We start from the raw sequence: 22784 nt of genomic DNA, 5'->3' as shown, positions 1-22784 counted from the left end.
TCCTGCATGGCCCTAATACTCTTCCGTAGACATGTGTGGGTTAAGGCTGATTTATGGTACCGCGTTACACCAACGCAGAGCCTACGGCGTAGATTACGCGGCGACACGCACCGTACGGCGTAAGCTCTGTGTCGATATAAGCGGAACCATAATTCAGGTTTAAGTGTGTGCAACATTCATTTTCTTTAGTGTGGATGAAGAACAGAGAGGAATTTTTTGTAAATTATATTTATTAATTTTCAAAGGGTCAGACAGTCAAGAATTAAACAGTATTACAGAAATATGCACCCTCTTTTAAACACCACCCAAAACATGGAACACACTCTCCACACAAACAAATCAAAGTAGAAAAGTAACAAAAAATAACCGTAGAATAAAAAAGTAAAAGATAAGTAAATCAAATTTAAATAAATAAATAAATAAAATAAATAAAAAAAAAAAAAAAAAAACGGGGTAAAACTTAAAGAGTTAAAAGGCGCAGAACAGAGAGGAATTTGAATAGAGTTTGATGGGTCCCCCCCTTCTCTCCTTCTCTCCCTCTCTCCCTCTCTCTTGCTCTAGCAGCCAGTCTTTCCTCTCTGCTGGAGAAGCTCACGCACAAACGCACTCCGCTCTCAGCTGAGCGGACGCGTCTTCCTCAGAGCCTCCACCATCCTCCTCCTCATCCTGCGCTGTCTTCTCGGTGGACGAGGGAGAGCTTCATCTTCACCGTCATCGTCCTCATCACCCTCATCATCGTCACCTGGAGCCGAGGGGGAGAGAAAGAGAGAGAGAAAGAGAGGGGCTCTCCGCGGGGTTTAATAAAAAGTTGGGAGGAAGGACCGGGTTTGATGCCGGGAACACCGGAGCGGCTCGTGTGCCCGACGTTTTCTCTGGTCACCATGGAAACGGATGCAGCGGTTCCGGCGGGATTGGATGGGAATACGGGGTCACTGATGGAGCTTTTCTAAAAAAAGGTCCCCCTGTGCTGAAATTGCTCACCAGTTTTTTTTTAGGCGTTGCTAATGGATTCTTACTTTCTTTAGTCTCTTTTTGTAAACGAATTTGAGCTGCTTTGAACGGACAGGTCATTGTTGGGGCTCGTCACAGGTTTTTAAGTGGGGTTTTCTCCTTTTCTTTGGTTAAACGGATCAATGACGGATTTTCCTGATTTCCCCTGGCATTTGAGGGCTATTTAACGTTTTTTGGGAGGAACTGCGGGACAGTCCGGTGGCCGACGGTCCCCTCAGCCTCGCCGGAGAGGGAGAAAGGACGCAGGTACAGCCTTCACGGCAGCTGCTCACTCCTGCTCTACCGATAAATACACGGACTTAAACAAAAGCAGAGGAGCTTTTCATTACTGGAGGAGGATATAGTAAAAAAAAAAAAAAAAAACAGCCCGAGGTGTTTTATCTGCTTCTCTACGCGCTTCACCGAGAGAGTTGCGGCTCTTCACAGGTGAAACTAATCTGTTACTAACGAGCGGATCACCCTCACCACCAATATCTGTCCACGTTAAGGAAGAGGATTGATACTAAAAAAAACCATCTCTCTTGGGCTCCGTGCCCCTTCTGACTGGCATGCATTAAATCAATCCATTCCTTTGGTTATCAATCAGTTTAAATCCAGTTTTAATCCATCAGACACAAGAGGTGGAGAGCAGGGATGGTTTCAGACCAGAGTGAGTGATCTCCTCCGCGTGGTGAAATAGAGCCACATGCTGGCTGTAAATTATCCACTTAACCCCCTCAAGATAGACGCGAGGAGAGGGACCGAGAGAGACTGCTGTTACAGAGTTATTACCCTTATTAAAAACCCTCTATCACCTCTGAAAGCTCATTTGTTTGAAAAGGGATCAGACAAATAGGTATTTTCATTTCTCAGTAGCCTATGCGGTATTTAAACTGCACATCTAGTAAATTGTGATTTGGGATGAAAATGAAAAAAAAGTCTAATCTGACTAAAATCTTGTAGCATACATAGTTGTGAAACAAGGGCATGTTTTTCAGCTAATTTATTTGATTTCAACGGCAAAACTCCTGCAAATAGAATCTAAGCTTTTACAAAGCAGTGGGTAGAACTTTAAAACAATATAAAATTATAGTGAGGTCAATTTGATTAAAAAAGAAAACTCCAAAGCTGGGAATGATTTCACACTTGCAGTGCACGTCTGCATCCTAATACTGCCTTAAATGTTGTGTTATCATAGTATTAATCCTATAAGAGGCCAGAAGAGGGTTATTTATGCTTTATTGCACGTCTGGAACAGCTTTCACTCAAAACACATTAACTGTAATACCACCTGGGGACAATAACCTGCAGTTTTCTCTCACCGCTGGGAGTTCAGGCTTTGTCAGAGCTCTATTTTTTGAGACATGTAGCCCAACTGAAAATTTCTGAAGTGAAGACTGATGTTTTGAAGTAATTTTAATGCAAAATCTGTGAGGATATTCAGCAAAGTTCAGCTGTTTTTCTCTGCATACGGCTCTTTGTTCCCAGCCCTGTCTGTGAAGGTTTACAATTTAGCTTACACAGCTGGTTTCCTGTGAGAATCTATGGATGGTACGCTCACTGTATAGTCACATCCTCAACAGCATACCTCCTCCTCTTCCTCCCTCCCAGACTATTGTCCTCTTGAAATCAAGCCATGCAGCATTGATTTTCCTTCTCCTCACCGCAAAACTAAAATGCACATGACCATCTCATCCTTCCTGGTTTGTCAGTTTTGTTCCCTGAAACCTAAGAAGTGCTGCGGCGTTGATATCCCACCTCAGCTCAAAGTTGAAGGACGCTTGTAAGGGTCCGGCAGCAGAAAGAGGCAGAGTTCAGGCTGTTGGAATTATAACTGCTGGAGTTACAGCAGGATATATTGTAAACCGGACAGCCTGAGAACTGGAATCTATAAAAGGATAATAACCAAGGAACTCCTCTTTTCCACATTCAATCATCTGACAAGTTGGAATCCATGCATACGTGTGCATAAATGAATATTTTTCTGACTCAAAGTCAGATTTTGTTTCTGAACTTTAAGATCGTTTTGTTGCTGTATTAGGGACATTTTCTGTAAAAGCAAATGGGACTTAACGACAGCAGCCCGGGCACCATGCGCAACGGCCGCGGCCTCTCAGACCAGTGGGCCGAATCGGTGGTGGTCCGGCCTCGAACCACTGAACGCCACATCACGGTGCACAAGCGCCTGGTACTGGGCTTTGCTCTGTCCATCCTCACCCTCATTATCGTGACAGCGGTAGCTGTGGCGCTCAGCCTCCGCTTTGAAGACTGTGGTGCTCGCGATCGCAATGGAGCCACAGGGGAGATGAGTTCCAGAGGCTCTGGAGGGTCGGGAAAGTTGAACGGGAGCAGAGGGGAGAGAATGGGGGAGAGAGGGGATGAGGAATCGGCCCAGCCGTGGAGAAACTCAAGGTTGCCAGGCACCGTGAGACCACGACACTATGACCTGCGGCTTGCTGTCTACATGGACAACTTCACCTTCTCTGGGGAAGTCAGCATTGAGCTGGAGTGCATCAACGCCACCCGGTTCATCGTGTTGCACGCAGATCGCCTTGAGGTACGTTGGTATGAAAGGGCACAAATATGTGTGAGGAATTTGATAAATGTCCTTTTGTCTGTGTCAGTTAGTTAGTTTGGTGATGTGACAGTACAGAGCCAGACTTGCAATCCTGAGAGATTTCTGCTTTCCTGGCATTCGCTGATCAAAACAGTAAAGCCTGGTTTACACCTTAGAGTCATTCATTTCAATAATTTATTGATTCATTCCAGACATGTCAAATCCATTGTATAGAGCATAACAACGTTATGTATATCGTACAAATCTATGTACCTTTAAACAAATAGATATATACACAAATATACACATGTGCATACTCATATACACACATGCATACACACACATTTTGAACATATAGAATCCCTTGTAAATAAATTCATATAAATAAATGAATTTATTTGAACTGAATGTACAAAATAACCTATACCCAATGTGCACACACCTATCTATATATACACACCTATATACATGCACACGCATAGCAACAATGTCAAACCAACTGTGTAAAAACTGATTTGGGGAATCCTGTGAACCCCGATATGCACCTTTTTCCAAATGCTACTATTTGCAGACGTAGACCTCAGCAAATGTCTTTTGGCTGTTTGGTGGCATTGTTCTTCTTCTCTATTTCCTTCTACTAATCAATTCAATGTTATCCAATTCAATTCAGCCATACTTTATTAATCCCCAAAGGGAAACAGTATACTACTACTTACTACTTTGTCATTTTCAAGCTGGCTGATGTTCAACACATATCAGCTCTAAATCAAAAATATGTTTCATTGGTTTGCCATGTTTGACCTACTTTGCAGAAAAGAACTCGCATCACCACTTAGTATTTGTAAAAAGAGTGACACAAATGAACTCAGACAGGACAAGCATAAATGCCAGCTATGACATAGATCCTATACGTAGGCTTGATGTGTTGTAGCTGCAAAAAAGCGTACATTAGACTTAAGGGCCTTAATTTCTAATGGTGAGCGTGTGGCTGGCATTGCTTTGTTCAAAAGCTATGCTTTTGAACTACTTAAATTGCAACATTTAGAGGCAAGCCTGCAGTTATGCTTCAAGTTTAACTTAATATTGTCACAGCAAATACAGGTTTACTATAACCATAGTTAAACTTGCTCGAAACAAAAGTACGCACATTTTAGATTCGGATATGGGAGTTGGCAAAAGGGCCACCGTAGAATTAGAGGCAAACTCAATGGTCGTGAAATATGCTGCAATTTTGAGATACAGCGTTTTTGAGTCAGTACAGTCAATGTGAGATTAAATGCAATTTTACTGATTGCATAACTGCATGAATCATATCATTTAGTTGACGCTGGGTTAATAGAAACTGGGTATTGCTTTGTTAAGTGCGGTAGCATGACGATTAGGGGATAAGGAAATGATGATGCTGAACCAACTATCAATTGATCATATAAATAAATATATTGCTTCCTTTAAAATCTCTGTGTGGTACAAGAGGTGTGAAATCAATTGGTTCAGACCAAAATGGTTATTTGAACCAAGCTGTAAATGTTTATTTCTGCTCTAAAGTTGGACATTTTATCATGGAAGTCAAAGGGGAATGACTTTTGCAGCCAGCCTCTCGCAGCCAGTCAATCCATAAGTTAGATGTTTAGGTTGGGTAACATACATGTCACCTTTTGTTCCGACGATAACTTAACCTCGTCTTTAAACTTAGCTGTAAATGACTAACACGGGAAAAGGGACATCTAGTGGGTAATTTCTTTTTTTTTTAAAGAAAAAAGAAAATGATGCACTGTTTTCAACTACAGTGATTACCATGTTTGGAATATTTGATCACAACTGTAAAATGAAACACAACCTGATCAAAATAGACAGTAAGCAAAAACATTGATGTTTTCTGACTTTTGATCTTTGGTTGGACGTCAGAATATCAATCCCTTAGCTTCTACTTTAACAAATCATGTTGTTTGGTAAGACCAAACATAGGGCTGTTACAATCATGAACTTCAAGTTTTGATTAACTGTCATACAACAACATTGATTAATCAGTTTCTGAAGCTTGAAGAAAACGTGTCTTAAAATGAACACACTTGTTAAATGTTAATTATCATGAAAGTTCCTATTTGCCATTAAAAAAAACACACACATATAAATATAAGTGTGTGAGTGTGCGTGCGTGCGTGCGTGCGTGCGTGTTTTTTTATTATTCTGGCACCAAACATGCTAGAAAGGCAAACCAAACTTTCTATTGAAATGGATTACTTTCAAATAATTCATGTCCCTGAACACATACACAATAACTAATTATAATTAATTTAATTGAATTGCTCTGCTCACTTTTATGCCACTGTTCATTTTAGTTCTCTTTCCCTCTCTTTAAACTTTACACATGAAAAATCATCTTTAAATCACAGATCAGAGTAGAATTATCCAGGTACCTCATCTTTATTTCGACATAATTTAAATTATAATGTATGAGCTATGCCTTTGCAAGAGGTGGTAGTTTCAAAAGAGACACACCCCACTGAAGAAGAGGGTGGAGTCCAGTTGAGTCGCCGACTCCACCCCTGAAAGCAGCTGCCCTGAACAGAGTTGTGGAGTGTTGGCTAAATGGAGCAGCTGTATTACAGCTCTGACCGACGTACGTCACAAACATTTTACTAATATCACCTCAGCTGTACTTTTGGTTGTACATTTGGTTGGAAAAGGTGCTCATAAAAGTTCAGTAGGTTGAATGTTAAAAGTCTTTCATCTCAAAATAAAGGGTGCCATTGTACCAAACCCAAAGAATATTGTAAATGGAGGAAAAAAAACTGAAAAAGTTAGTTATCTAAAGTACTTGAAGTTTTGCCAATACTATACCTGAACTTGAAAAACAAGTGCAAATGGAAAGGCTTTTTAATGCTTTAAATTAGAATGCTTCAACTCCTAGGGAGCATGACTGTGGTTGGTAGAATTTATCTTTTAAGACAAAATGAACTCCGTGTTAGATTTAGTATAAACTTTTAACCCTTAAATTTATAGTAACTTATTTTTATTATTGTTATAAAGAAGCGTCATTAATAAGTCAACCCTATATATATAAAAGAAGCGTCGCCAGGCACATGTCCTTGTTCATGTTGACCCATCTGCAACATTCCTGAAGATTCTGTCCAAACAATCACTCTTGCATCCAGATGTCTGCTCTATGTTGAGAGCAAACTTAACAAAAAAGGTTTATTTCTAGATTTGGCCTCAGAGATTTTCTTAATGAGTCTAATTAACCAGCAAAGTTGCTGTTTCAGCCCCTTTTTCCGCAACAAACGCGTGCTGAGAGAAAGCCTCAGAGAAATTACTGAGCAACAGGATTTTTCATGCTGGTCATCTAATGTGAGAGTTGGATAATTCTGTCTAATTTGGTCAGAGGGCGATTAAAAGCCCCGCAGCCTCCTTTGTGATTTAGTTGGAACACATTGCGGATGAGGAGGTGTTGTTGGGCGGCAGGCAGGTCTCCTCAGGTATTCTCAGACTTAATGCGTCATGAAAAACTGTCAAGTGTCCAGGAAACAAAACAGGTTTGTAAAAATAGAAACAGATCGTACAGTTGAGAAACATGAAGGAAGAATGTTCCTTTCATCTTCAGATTAAAAGAAGAAAATAAAAAAATAAAAGCGATCCTTAACATTTCTGCTGACCCTTTAAGGACACACAAAAAAGAAAGAAACTTGTCAAACGCTGCTGGTCCTTTGACTGGTTTAGAGCCCTGCAGGCTGCCTGTGGTTCATGTTGATGATAATGAACGTGCAGTGGTGCTTTCCACTCCACGCATTTATACCTCCTTCGCTACTCATCCTCCTGTCCTCCGGCTACAAGCGTTGGATGTTCTTTTCCCTTAAATCATGACGGAGATAGGAGATCAGCTTTGAATGAGGAATCTAAGCGCTTGTTTCTAACACCACTTCAATCTCTTTGTCTTTATCGATTGGTCAGTTGGCCTGACCGGACAGTGAAGGTACATCTGATTGCTGGAAAATGATACTTGCAAATTTAGATGTATTGTTTAGTAGTTTTTTTTCAGGAAGAAAAATGATAAAATGAAGTGATTGTGACCTTACAATTGTCAGTATTCACCCTGTCCCTGAAAAAGATGTCAGACTTCTTGTGGTTTTAGACAATATGTTCAGATTTCATTCAGACCGTAACAAAAGCCAAAGCCAAATGTATTTATTTATTTTTTTTCAACAGCAGACCTCATTTTGATTCCTGGATGAGTACATTTCTCCTTTCTCTTGAGTTCTTTTGGATGTTGTTACTTTTGTTTCAGTTGCTGTATTGAAATATCTTCATATGGATTTCAGACGGAGTTGAATAAGTTGCTTTTTTTTTTTGCTTTCTACAAATATGGTGGTTTAAAAATATTAAACAATACATCATTGTACGATGTGAGCAACACAGTGTGAGAGTGATTAAACATCAAGGGCTGCATGTTGGAGTGGAGATTTGCTGCCATCCCCAGACTTGATGCATCGTCCTTCATTATGCAGACACAGATCTCATGCAGATATTAGATCCACTGCAATGTTTGCTCTTGTGCTGTGTGGGAAGTAAGCTTTCTGATGGCGGTGAACTTTGAAATCTCAATAAAGTGTACCGTAAATCACTGCAATCTCTGGGAACTGAAACGCCACGGTAATCTGCGCTGCATCCGCTGCGGTGCATCGTGGCCCTTCCAGTCGATGATAGTGGCCCTAGAAGTGGTCCGCTGCACATTGAGTCGACTTTGTACTCCACTTCTTTTGGAAGAGAGTTCAACCACGTAGAAAGAAAGGTTCATTTAAGAAGTCAAAGAGCACAATTTAATTGACACCAGTCACTCATTTATATGTATGCTTCTTGAAAGGACAAGACCCGGCAGGAAATATATATTTAATCAAGCAGAGTGTGATCATTGTGGCTATTCTTGCGTGATCTTGAAATGTTTGGGTGAGCTCACGAATCCAGCTGGGCAGGCAGCGCGCAGGAGCACTCTGCTCCTGAAATGCTCCCAGTGGGATCTGAGGTCACGATGAGGGCAGAGAGCAGGCTTGTTGATGCCAATTTGGGCTTAAATACAGAATTCTGTAGGTTGTATTCAAATAAATGCTTAAAAATCTAGGTTTTTTCTTGCCATTAATATTGATATCAAGTACCGTATTTTCCGGACTACAAGTCAGGTTTTTTTTTCATAGTTTGGCCAGGGGTGCGACTATTACTATGGAGCGACTTATGTGTGAAATTATTAACACATTATTATTACTGGGATATGATTTCACATATTATTTTCACACTGAACCTCAAGAGGGCGCTCTAGGCCGATGAGTCTGACGTAAGCGACGTAGAAGAGGAAGCTCCACATCTTCTACCTCTGGAGTTAGCGGAGTTGTTTAAAAGTGACATTGAGGATGAAGATTTCATTGGAGTTTAGTTATTTGGAGTGACACAGTGACACAGTTTGACACAGTTTGGTAAACTTCTTAGCATGTTGTTTATGCTATATATATGCTACTGTATATGTAATGTTAACATTCCAGGCATGTTCTCAGTTGTGTCATGTAACATAAGCATACCGTACAATTATTCAGCCTGTTATTGCCTCTATTCTATTTTTATTTTAAATTGCCTTTCAAGATGACATGTCTGTTCTTGGTGTTGGCCCACCGGGTGTGTGATGCGAACATCAGTGTGCTCGTTCATTGGTGAACATGATGCATCGTTCACTATTGCTCAACCGCTTGTAAACTTATGTAAAAAGTTAGCTGTTGATAAAAAAGCTTTGACGAACCTGACCATTTCTAATCAGCATGCCAGTTATATGAATACACATGGCACAGCACTAGAGTTTAAAAAACGGCTATCAGAGAAGCTCAAAAAGAGTTTTCATTAAACATTGATGAAGCCACCAGCCAGAGCATGGACAATTATGAATGTTCGCTTTTTTGATAATGATACGCCCAGAGTAAAAACTCAACATCTGGCAAGCAAAAAAGTTAATCTTGCCAATGCTTCAGCACTTATGCTGGAACTAGAAGATGTCCTGAAGTCTTATGAGCTTGAGTGGAAACAAGTCACAAAGCTAGGAGGGAGAACCAGCAACCACCTCCTCTGGGCCAGCCAGGTTCTTTCCTCTCTTTTATTGTTCAACTGTTGCACTGTAGGTGTAGGCAAATTTAATATATATATATATATATATATATATATATATATATATATATATATATATATATATATATATATATATATATATAGTCCTTTAGTGAATTAAATGGTTGCTAATCAATAATTCCACCAATTAATTAGCTTGCCTGAGTTTCACCTACCTTATAACATTATGACCTTTAATTTAAAATATTCATATTTTAGATTGTATGTCATCTTATACCCTGTCCAACACACTGACAACTAGTGAAACTTGATATCAAAAGCATCCATAGTGAAAAGGAAAATAATATTCAAATGATGTCATTTTTGTTGCTCGCCAAATTACCAAGTGAATGTGCCCCCGCTCCCGGAAAAAAAAGTTCAGGCTCAGGATTTTTTTAACTTAAAAGCCCTGTGCATTTTATGGCTGGTGCGGAAAATACGGTAATGTCCTGCATGGTAAAAGCGATCATAATAAAATGCTATCAAAAATAAGTTTTGCTCAGGAATCAGTGTTGAAGACCAGGAATTGGTTTTGGTGTTGATTCCAGAAACCTCTCAATGACACTCGCCCCCAGCATGTGTAGATTTTCAGTGCTTGTTAAATGTGTTGAAATAAATCTGTCATGTTGCTTCATGAGGCAGTGATGGTTTCGAGTTAAGCACTTTACCTGACCCTCCGTAGAATTTTAAAAAACCATAAAAATTCCGCAAATTGATCTAACCTGCAGAGACCTTTGACTTGTTCCAATCAAGAGGGATTTTGTTGTCACCACTGTGTGCCATACAGTTTAGCATGCTAGCTGGTCTCAAGGGGCAGATGTGGCGTCAGACCTAAAAATAAGTGAAAGTAATGTTAGTTTGGTGTCTTTTGGTTTGTCTGCTTGTTGGTTCAGTCTCTCCTTTCTTGAGTGTCCTTAGTTTAGGCTATTGTTACCTTCGTCTTTGTCTTGGTTGGTAAATGTCAGTTTGACTTAGTATTACATTGTCTTAGTGTTATATTGGTGATGAGATGTTCCTCAGCGAGTCCTGTGATGGAGTATGAGGATGTTTGCCCGAGAAGCTGCAAAAGCACTGTTGAGGTGTCCATATTTCCAACAGGGATGAGTTCCGAACACCAAAATTAAAAAGCATTTTGGACAATTTGAAGGCATCTTGAAGCATGGAGCTTTATTTACCGACTTGCTAGAAAGCTCTAAAACACATCCTTTTAAATCCCCAATGCTTTCCTCTCTGTGTCAGCTGCTTCCCTGTCCATATCGATCGGCTCTTTCATCAAACAACAAGCGCACACTCGTGCAAAGTGGGGCAGACACTCTGTTTAACGGGGTCCAGATTGCTGATGAGGGACAACGTAGAGACCCAAATGCTCCAAACTGCTCCCACTGTGAGGTGTGTTCTTACGATGATGGCTACTAACTGACTAATAATACATTGAATTTATCAAAACTCATTGTTTATAATTATCTACATGGTGCTCAAGTTTCCATAATTGAATTATTATTATTATTGAAACATGTGAATATTGAATAATACTGTCCCCATCTGGTGATAGAAAATACAATTTTGTCATGGTAAAATCTTCCTGTCACGAATGCTGAACCCCTACAGTGAAAATTGATTTAATGAAGGATTGGAGAACCTTCAGGATACGTATCATACTGGCATATGAGTTTACTTGGCACTCAACAGATTAATTTAAGAAAGAAATGCCTTTTTTTATTTAATCTTTTCCCACCCAAAAACTGTTGAACAGATCTTTACAAGTGCACACCTTTTTTATATCTATATCTTTTCAATTATGTCCTCCCAGACCCAACCAGAAATATGGCCCAGAGGTGCTCTTGCATATTGCTGCTGTTGAGGTTTCCACTCATGGCTGCGTGGGAGTTTACAGAGACCGCCTGACTGGCCCGTCTCACAGTCTGTTAGTTATGCTGCAGCTGCTTGCTTTGACTTTCTTTGGTACAATGAACTTGGAGACATTTTATCTAATAACCAGCAAATCCCCACTCAACTTGAACTGGGTTCCGGTCTAATCAGCACGGAGAAGTGAAAACACCTGTGAGGCTTTAGCGGACCTTTAATAATTGAGGTGCTCGGTTCTTATCAGCCTTAATTCCCTTAACTCAGTGAGGGGCACAGTGGTTTCTCCATCATCTGGTCAGTTGGAAGTAAGGATGGGCGGTATGGACTAAAAAATTGATCACGATAATTTCTGGCATTTATCCCGATAACGATAAAAAAAATACCAATACAAAAACGTCATCAACGGGAATTTATACTTCTTTCTTTCTTTCTTTCTTTCTTTCTTTCTTTCTTTCTTTCTTTCTTTCTTTCTTTCTTTCTTTCTTTCTTTCTTTCTTTCTTTCTTTCTTTCTTTCTTTCTTTCTTTCTTTCTTTCTTTCTTTCTTTCTTTTAGGCTCATATCTTTCTTTCTTTCTTTCTTTCTTTCTTTCTTTCTTTCTTTCTTTCTTTCTTTCAGGCTCTTTCTTTCTTTCTTTTAGGCTCATATCTTTCTTTCTTTCTTTCTTTCTTTTTCTTTCTTGCTCATTTCCTTCCTTCCTTCCTTCCTTCCTTCCTTCCTTCCTTCCTTCCTTCCTTCCTTCCTTCCTTCCTTCCTTCCTTCCTTCCTTCCTTCCTTCCTTCCTTCCTTCCTTCCTTCCTTCCTTCCTTTCTTCCTTCCTTCCTTCAACACAGAACAATAAATCAGGATTTACACAAAAACGTCATCAACGGGAATTTATCGTTTTTACCGCGAGATGACAAATTCTTACCGTGGGGAATTTTTTTGACGGTTTATCGTGAACGGTAAAATATCGCCCATCCCTAGTTGGAAGTCAGAACTCCACAATGAAGTATAAAGTTAGGTAAACTGGCAGATGAAGAAAAAAAATGGGAATGTTGTCTCATTTTTAAGTAATGCAACATTTCTTTTGAACATGTGGCCTGTCATATCACAATAGCGACATTTCCAGTACTAAGAACAGCTGGCAGGGAATGATGGGATGCCTAACATCATCTTCCACCTGATTTTATATGCAGTGAAACAGCTATTATAATCTGTGAATGTAAGGAGCGGCATGTCACTCTGTGTGTTACGACTATCCATTAGTTTTACTGTGAAGTTGACTGCACAGGGGATTGAACTATATTAAGTTCAAGGAGCAGTACAAGCTTGCTTACCTGACAGGGAACCATAGATAGGACAGAACAAAATAGTTCACAACTTATAGCAATTTTATTATGAAGTTTAACAGAAAAATATTCTAGGGACCAGCCGATCAACCAATCGGCTGATCAATGTTCACTGCCGATCAGAATCTTCAGTCTTCCATGTGTAGGCTTTTCACTGAGTACAGAGAAACCAAACATGGCTCTCGTAAGCCTAGTCTACATGTCCTCTGCTATGTTTTGGTGTTCAATCATATATATATATATATATGGTTTGATGTGGTTGTTATGAAAAAAAAACCCCATCCCTGTCACCAGAAAATGAATTTATTTTGAATCAAAATCACAGTTCTAACTGAGGCAATTAGAAAATCACAGTTGCAGCTCAGAACTGATTAATTTGGAGTATTTTGCATCTCCCAGATGCAGCACAATGGATAAATGCCAACATCTGTGAAAGCATTATGGGTATTAGTATAATGAATTTATAGCAGAAAAGGCACACAGAAGTTGTGCTGGTCTAGTAATATCAATAATAAAGTCATTTTTAAACACATTATATGAAAGCAAGTGAAGCTTGACTTTCAAGCATTATATCGCTACCGGTAATCTAATTCAACAGCAATATTTGTCAGAAATACGGCAATGATTTGGTCCTGATGGTGTGTCTTTGTTATCATCCATTGCGTCCTTAGTTTCAAACTAAAAAAAGGGGGAAAGAAGAGGAAACTTGAAAAGAGTTGATGGATATTTTTTAAACCCGATATTTTTACTCTTGGTGTGATTTTAAGAATGTCTTGAAACCATGTTGCTGCTGAACATGTTGCAGAAGCTTTGACATATATTTTCAACCTGACTGATAGAAAGTGGAATAATTCCTACTGTATGGTGTAAGTCCTCATATGTCACTCCTTTATTGAAGGGTGGTGATCGATCAAATCCTAATAATTATAGGCCGATACTAAACCGTCTGCTTTGGCCAAAGCTTTAGAAGCGCTTATAAGTGACCAATTGAAAGATTTTCTAACAAGAAATAACATTTTAAATGAATTGCAGTGTGGATTCAGAAAAAAGCACAGTGCTGTCACTGCCACTATGAAGTTCCAAATGATCTTATAAGTGCTATTAATTCTAAACAACACTGTGCTGCATTGTTTTGGGATTTGTGAAAGGCTTTTAACACAGTTGACCACTTGGTCTTGTGGTCAACATTCAAATTGAGATGAAAAAATGTTTCAACAATAATACCCCCCCCCCCCCAAAAAAAAAACAAAAAAAAAAAAAACAAGGAACATTGCAATTGATTGGAATTCTGCATCCAGGCAGCCGTGGAGTAGAGTGGACAGAGTCGCTTCATACTGGTTCTTAAAGTTCATGCCTGTGAAGATGTGAACAACAGCAGAAACAAGATCTATTCATTAGTTTGTAAAAGTGCTTTAGGTATCTTGCAATAAACTATCAGAACATTCAAAGTGCCTGAAATAACTCTCCAGCCACTAATTCAAGGTATTGAATGTACCTTTTAGTTTACGGTGAGTATTGCTCACTAAACTGAATGAAGGAATGTGTATCATGAAGTGGAATTTTTTAGTCTTATTGACGACTTGAAAAGTTTTAAACTACTAGCCACAGTCACCTACGGTACCACCATTGGTTTATATTGAGCAAATATCTTTACCACACTTGTACACTGATGACTGCATCAGGAATATTGTGGGAGTTGGGAAGTCCATGAGTAGCTTTCCCACTACTGAAGTCATGTTTCCACTAAAAGATTCACCTCTGTGAGAATAATCTCTCATCCCTCTGCTTTTCCTTTCTTCCTCTTCTCAGGTGGACCGGGTATCCGTTACCGCGGAGGGCGGCACTGGTGGCCGTCCTGCCAACAGGCCAGGGGGCGGGGTCATGCGCATCCACCGCCACTTCCCCTTCCCAGCCAATCAGATGTACGTGGTTGTGCTGCACCGCGAACTGAAGCCCATGAGAGTTTACCGCTTGAACGTGAGCTTCGACGCCGCCATCGAGGATGAACTGCTGGGCTTCTTCAGGAGCTCGTACACTCTGCAGAGAGAGAAGCGGTATGCACGCTACAAAACACAGACACTTACAGCACTGGAACACACAGAAACACACACTTGTTTTCCTGCAGCAGCAGGTGGTTCAGCTGGAAAAGGTCACAGCCTCACATCCACGACATTGATTAACTTACACACTGCTAGCAGCACACGGGGTGGGCATGATGTGGTGTGTGTTCCAGCTATCAAACCAGACACACACACACACACACACACAGCAGTTGCTCTGTCCTTATGAATTTTCCATAAACGTCTGAGTTTTTTCCACATCAGATTCTGTCCCTGTGGTTCCGAGAGCAGAACAGATAGTGATAGATCCGGCATTTCTGTCTGTGTTTTGAGCAGTGGCAGAGCCTTTTAGCAGCATCTGTTCCCCTTTTTGTCAAAACGCAGTCATACAAAATGAAAACAGTAAAGCTCAGTTGTGATTGAGAGAGTGAACCCACTAACACATATGGACTGTCAGAATCAGGTTTTTGGGCAATCATATGTTACAATCTTATATTACAATGATATGGGTATTTACAAGGTTCTGGCTCCAGACATCTGCTCCTTCAATATGGCAAAGAATGATTTTCTGTTAAATATTTGGTCTATCATGTTTGAACCTGATTCTGCAACATCAGAGGGATGGAACAAGATGAAGATCACTGAATTAGACCCCCAACCTCATGTGTGACCATGCACCGGATTTTGATGAATTTGATGAATTTGATACTTCATTCCAAACTCAGATGGAGATGACTTGAGCCAGAGTGATATTAAATATCTGGGTGGATCTTTAAAGTAAAACCCACCTCTCTCTATCATTGTGTGGAAATATGAGGACATTTTTCTGTTAGTTGTTCATTTTGTAGCTTGATCCATTTTTGTCACGCATGAGTCTCATGCTCTTAAAAAAACAATCAGTAATTTGCATAATTGTTTTCCCCACAATCAACCATGTTGGTTCATCACAAACAAACTTGAGCACAGACTGTATATAAATGACAGGATGCAGTTGTGATTCAAGGCAAAGTGTTCTTTTGTGACTGATTTTTATAAAAGCACAATCAGTTTAAAAAGAAAAAAAGGGGGGGGGGGTTATTTATTCTGATGAACTATCCATTTTTTATTGTTAAAGGATAATAAAGATGGAAAAATGAAGTAAACACTTGAGGCAGCTCAAGCTTTCAACATTGTTTATACTGTTGGCCACAAAATTCATGATTAGTTGTTGTCATGATAGGTCATAATTTTAAAAGGAACCCTGGCTATTAAGACATGTAGGTCTTAAAAGATAAATGTTGGTATCAATTATAACAATGTGATATAAAAAACCTTTTTGATGTCTTCGTTTTTATAAAATTTGAAAATATAATTTAACATGTAGGTCGCCATTGTTGTTTACATTCTGGGTAGTGATGTCAGACGGTGGCTCCTGCTAACCCCCGTACACTGTTTTGACACCCAGAAACAGATGAAAACACAGCTAAACAGGTGACGGCGCACCAGAAACACAGATCAAAACACAGCTGAACATTAAGGTGACGGCGCACCTACAAAAAAGTAAAAAAAAAAAAAAAAAGTACAGCACCATACAGCATGAACTACAAAAACACCATAAAACTCAGATAGACTAACCGACCACACGTTTCAACTAGCAGATAGCCGATGCTACAATAAAAACCCCAGCCAGATTTGGTGTCATTAAATTAAATAAAGATGTTCTTGCCTATATGAAGCGAAGTCTGCGCCTCCCGTTTCGTCAAAGTCCCGGGCCAGTCCCCTCAGCCTCTGGTCTGTCATCACCCAGCACCGAAGCCGGTTCTAGGGGGGGGCAGGGCGTGCATATTGCCCACCGGCGGCTCCATCCCGGCCAGAGTGGAGAGCGGAGAGCGGGTGGCGGTGCGCTGCAGGCTCTAAAGCCCCGGCTACGCCATCTACGGCGTAGGCTACGCAGGCTACGGCGTAGCCTACGCCGTCTACGCCGTAGGCTACGCCGCCTACGCCGTAGGCTACGCCGTCTACGCAGGAGCCTAATGCACTGGTAAGATGCGCACGACATTGATCATTTTTGCAGATCTCCCGTGCATCACAGAACTTTGATCCAGTTTGCCTGAACCGAGACGTCTTATGGGCTCCCTCGTCAGCCTCCACGGCCGGGAGAGAGCTGCTCATCTTTGTTTTAGATACCTGTCCCAGTTAAACTAACGCGGCTTATCTTCCCAGAGCCACCGGACTACGTCATCGCCCCCAGAATACATTGCGCAAGTAAAACATGGCGCCTCCCGCAGGTCAAAATATGTGATAAACATTGTAGATTTTTAAAGCAATTAGATTATTTTATGTGTTTCTAACAACATATTTTAGTATAAGAGAACAATTGTGGCTAATTAGGGACTACATGTCTTAATAGCCAGGGTTCCTTTTAATAAATGATAAGGGATTTAAAATTGTGAAGTTGCAAACAAGTTGACTAATGTGAATGTTTAGGTTCCAGAGCACCAACAGAGGAGAACAGTCACGGCTGCTTTTCACAGTTCAGCGACTAAGCATCAGGTTAAAGTTCAAAATGACATTTTAATTGACAATGTTTTTTTTCTTCTTTTTTTCACATTTATGGAAAGAAGCAAGGCAGCCTGATATTTTCAAAGATGGAGAGAGTTTTCACTTTGGTCCAAAATAGAAAGTTATGATAGAAGCTTTGGGCTGATTTACAAGAGATAAGTGATCTTGCTAATACATTATAACTATTTTATTGAGGATTTTTTTAAATGATAAAATATAATTTATTATGATCCATTTGAACTTTGTGTGTGTGTGTGTGTGTGTGTGTGTGTGTGTGTGTGTGTGTGTGTGTGTGTGTGTGTGTGTGTTTGACTATAGCCAGCAACAGCTGTTGGTAGACACAAAATTTTGTTTAATATGTTCACATTTTGGCTTTAAAGTCATCAAGAGGTGAAAAAAAAAAAATTCTGCAATTTAGATGGGTAACAGTTTGTCAAATGCTGAACTGAAATTCCCCCAATCAGATTTGCTCTGCGTGTTTTCAAGAGCAGCGGCCCCACATTCTCCGGCAGCTGCTGGTTGGATCAATCCTGGATCAATAGAGCAGCTGCTGGACCAGCAGAGTTCGATCACAGCACAACAACCTGCTAGTTAAAGTTAAACGCAGCAGCTGAGAGGAGCCTGGTTACAGCCCACCTTCTGCTCTAACCAGATTTCTCTCAGGAGGAGAAGCTCAGGTTTGTCGTCGAAGGTAAACCAGAATGATGCAGTCACTTGAGTGGATTTCTTACAATTAATCCTGGAGGGAAAGGAGTTTGGAATGAAATAGATGGGGAAAAAAGTGTCACTCCATCTAAAGATGCTCATCTGGGTTTATAAATGTTAATCTGATGACTAACCGGCAATAAGATGTTTGGCTTAAAAGGAAAAACTAGATTTTTCTAAAGTAAATAGATTCAGAAGAAAAAAACAAACTTCTAAATGTCGGGTTCACACGGTGTTTGTGCTCAGGGACGATTTTAATTGTACGCTAAGGTGTGTACGTGTGGAAAGCTCTCTGTTAGTTTAAGGATTAGCTCCATGCAGCTGTGCAGTCAACACACACGCACACACACTCTGCACTACAAGATTTGCCTAATACCCAGAGTTCCTATAAACCCCAGGCTGGGTTAAAACGCTTAAAAGGCTGGGAGGGGGAGAATTAATTAGCACTCGCTCACAGTGTCACTGTCTGAGCTTAAAATTGATCCTTATGCAAATGACGGCGCGTAGACATGGATGTTGATGCTGTTGTCTGCTAGTGAAACCTGTCTAATTATGGATAAGTCCAGGTTCTGCAACAGCGTCTTTACTGACCTGCTGCTCACTTGTTATACAATAGTGGGATGTAAATAGACCCATCAATATTCCACTAATCTGAGGTGAAGCCTGACCATACTGGACTATTTCCAAAGCATCATTAGCTTATTGGGTCCATTTGGTTTCATTTCTCAGAAGAATCGTTAGGGTACTTACTGTAAAATCATTTGTTTTAGGTTAATTTGGGAGTTTTTGCACCTCATTTGCTCTGGATCAAAGGGCAATGCTTTGTTTTAGAAAAGAAAAACATGAATTGTAATTTTAGAAACATTTTTCTGCGCTAGTTTGGATGCGGCTTGGCTCAGAGGATTTATGCCGGTAACTGTGGCACCATTTGTTTTCACATTTATTAGCCATGACAACAGAGTTGCTGCCACAAAAAAAGAGCCAACCAAGCTTTCCAAAGACCAGCTAAATCCCAGAATAAGATCCCGAATGCAGGTGTGTTGAAGAGGAGACATCAAGGATGTAGAGTTGGAGAAAAATGGAGGACAAGAAGGCAAGGTTTTTACCTTTTGTGTTAGTGTTAGATCCTTGGGAAGTAAAATGGATGAGTTGTAGCACTGATGGGAAGATAGTATTGTGTTGTTGGAGACATGGAGGAGGAGGATGTGCAGTTTGACTCTGATGCTTCCTCACACAGATTTCAGACGATACAGGTACAGTAGATGAAATACCTCAGAGTGGCAGAAGTGGAACAGGCTTGCATTGCCTGTGTAAGACAGATGGTTTAATAGAAGAAATAGAAGAAAAAAAACTGTGTTTAATCCCCGACATTCTGCTTTGAAGGACCACCTCTGCATCCCGGATGTTTAGCTGCTGCCCTCAAGTTTCTACTGCTGACATAGTTCACCCGTGTCTTTACCAGGTGATGCTGGATGTGACATCATCAGCACTGTTGTTACCAGGCAACAAACAGCACTCCATTACTTTTTATAGCAGAAAAGAAAAAAAAAGGTCAGCAATTATCAGTTAATTTTTGAAATATTGTCATTTTTGAAGGGTAACTTTCCAGGTCTCTGCAGATAAATAGTTTTTGTTACTATAAAAACCTTGAGGGCATTTCCTCATGGTCGCTGGCACTGCACTTTCTGCATACCAGGAACTGACAATGCACCTTAGGACACGTGACATGGACAGAAACCCTCAGAAACTCAGCAGCACTTCCAACCATCTGTCCATACGAAGGATCTTTTGGAGGTATGAGTTAGGAGACATCCATGGCACTTTTACAGATAGCAGGCTTTAGTTTGCTTGATATTGTTGTTATTATTCTCATAAATATAGTAAAAGGTACCTTTTAATAGATGGACGATTTTTCTGATGAGGGTATCTGTTCATGTGAATCGATGTCCATGTTTATTTTTCATGTCCGGGAGCTTAAAGCTTTAAAAGAAACTGCAAACACAGTTTTTTTTCTTCTATTTCGTAACTTGTGAGAAACTTTTTCATTAGACTGAAGCTATTTTTGTAGCCAACTTTTCCTAATGAATAAGAGAACTACAGTCAACAAGGAACAATAAGGCAGATAATGAGGAAGGGCTGAACGGAGAACAGATGTTGGAGCGTCAACAACGGAGGCAGATGGCTAACAAAGACACTACATTCTCATCAAGGCTAGAAAAAAGCGCATGGCTGAAGCAGATGCATTTATCTTATCTTCTCCGTCAACAACCTCTCTTTCTGGCTCTGCTGTCCCATTTCTCTCTCTCGTTCAACCTGACGGAGTAATCCACTGTTGAAATGAGATGTTTTGGATCGATACTGTACTCACCCACTTCAACAGCATATGTCAAAGGGTAACCTATCTAACATGGCAGTCTGCTGAAGCAACTTCATAAATTAATTCACTCTCTGAGCCTTTACAAGACTTTCACAAACACGCACGGTGTGGGTGAGTAATAGAGGTCTCCCCAAGCACATCGTTTTTGACCTGAGTGGGGCATGTGACTCTGTGGCCACATAGATCACACTTTCTGCCCACTCTAGTTCAGATCAATAGTCCAACAACTATCGAATGGACTGCAATACAATTAGATACCAAGTGACAGGAAGATGCAGGTGTAGGAGCCAAACTCAAGGGTCTTGGAGGCAGGAGTAATAAACAACGTCCCTTTAAGTTAACAAAAAGTAAATAATGAAAAGTGTTTCCACGACAGGAGAGCTTAAAGAATTTCAAATCCTGAAGGCTCAGGTGAAGCAATGCAGGGAGCAACATGGAGGAGTGCAACGAGTAGCATGGCAAACAGAATAATAACTAGCAGAATTAAAGCTGCAAGCAGCGATGAACGGGCCCCCTGAGGTGGGGCTAATTTGCACCAATTATATTCAAGGACTCAAAACCATGTCCAATGACACCACCCACGAGTCTTTATGTCAAACCATTCAAAAGTTATCGGACTATCACATATCGACCAATCAGAAGAAGAGGTGGGGCTAATTTGCACCAATTATGTTCAAGGACTCAAAACCGAGTCAGATGACACCACCCACGACTCTCTATGTCAAACCATTCAAAAGTTATGGCAGAAAGTAGGAACTATCAAATATGGACCAATCAGATGAAGGGGGGGGCGCGCTTTTTGGCGTCTATCGTTGCCACGGTAACGCTTTTGACTGAGAAAAGTAATGCCCGTCGTCGCAGGATCGAGACGCACATTTTGATATATAACACACCTGGGTGCACGTTACGGTTCGGGCGAAGAAGCGTTCAAAGAAATGGCATAAATTGCACCAAAATTACACATTTAAGTCAAAATGGCCGACTTCCTGTTCTGTTTCGGCCATGGCGCCAAGAGACTTTTCTTTAAGTTGCAGCATGATACAGGTGTGTACCGATTTTCATGCATGTACGTCAAACCGTATTGTGGGGCTTGAGGCCTTTAAATATCAAATTTTTCACAGGCCTAGCTTGCGCGCAAAATTTGGTGACTTTTTGGGCACGTTTAGGGGGGCAAAAAGGCCCTCATTTCGTCTGAAAAATAAAAATAACGAGAAAAAAAACAATTCCTACAGATACAATAGGGCCTTCACACTGTAAGTGCTCGGGCCCTAACAAGCAGAATGACAACAGACTAGCAGGGGAAGGGCAAGGTAGACGATCAGGGACGACGACAGGGGGGAAGTAATTAAACACAGAGCAAGTTTTTTTTTTTGTTATTGAGGTTTTATTAAAATGTCTGTGACGTTCTTCGATCAAAATGACCAGTAAAGGTCTTTCCCCTCTGTCACATCTTTACAGCTCTGTTTAAAGCAACATATTTAGGGGCAGTGTCAGCTTCTACTCTTCCATGGGTTGTGGCTCTTTTGAAATGGGTGATACAGTTTTGCACTACCCAAGGGGCAACAAATGCAGTGTAATGTGAAGTAGGGTTGAGATTAAAGAACCGAAGCAGGGTAATTCTACTCTGATGTGGGTCTGTGACATGACCAAGCAAATCTGGATTGTCTATTCAATGAGAAATCTTCAGATCAACTCAAAGTTTTTTTTAAGTTGGAAGTCACTTCAGGCACTCGACCTGCCCATATTGTATGTTGTTGGCCATTTTCTCTCTTAATATGTTCCCTTTTAACCAAACAGAAAATCTAAAGGTTGTTTTCAACGAGGTGTGAAAGAGTACAACACCGTTAATGAGACAGTTTGACATTGTCATTATCTCAGTTTTCTTGGTTCATCACATTGAGATGAGAAAGTTTGTGGAAAACGTTATCCCTTGTCAGCAGATTTTACAGATCAAACTTGTTCTTTTACTCTCTTTCGTCATAGTCTGAGCAGTTTCCAGCGTACTAGCGTCACTCTTATAATCATTTTATGCTTCGAGATGGGTCAAAAGTCAACATTTTCATGCAAAAGAAAAATTCTTTGAGCAATGCTGAGTTCAAGTACAGCTTACTGAGAAGAGAGGGATAGTTATTGTTCTGTACTCCCTGCTGTGTGCTCCCTGGTGTCTTTGCTTAATTGAAAATATGAAAACAAGCTGCTCATTAACTAAAATGAAAGAACC

At 40.4% G+C, this 22784-nt stretch overlaps 1 protein-coding gene across 1 annotated transcript in view; it reads left to right on the top strand.

The window, feature by feature from the left end:
* Positions 1–613: 613 nt before the first annotated feature.
* LOC133424363 (thyrotropin-releasing hormone-degrading ectoenzyme-like) overlaps positions 614–22784 on the top strand; it is a 242851-nt gene continuing 220680 nt past the window's right edge. The window contains exons 1-2 of the mRNA XM_061714909.1: positions 614–3547; positions 14690–14934. Coding sequence (XP_061570893.1) covers positions 3053–3547; positions 14690–14934 — 740 coding nt within the window. The 5' untranslated portion in view covers positions 614–3052. The remainder of the gene's footprint in view (positions 3548–14689; positions 14935–22784) is intronic.

The sequence above is a fragment of the Cololabis saira genome, chromosome 23 (genome assembly GCF_033807715.1).
Source record: "Cololabis saira isolate AMF1-May2022 chromosome 23, fColSai1.1, whole genome shotgun sequence".
NCBI lineage: Eukaryota > Metazoa > Chordata > Actinopteri > Beloniformes > Belonidae > Cololabis > Cololabis saira.
The sequence above is the reverse complement of the archived record's forward strand: the minus strand, read 5'-3'. Positions and strand labels throughout refer to the sequence as shown.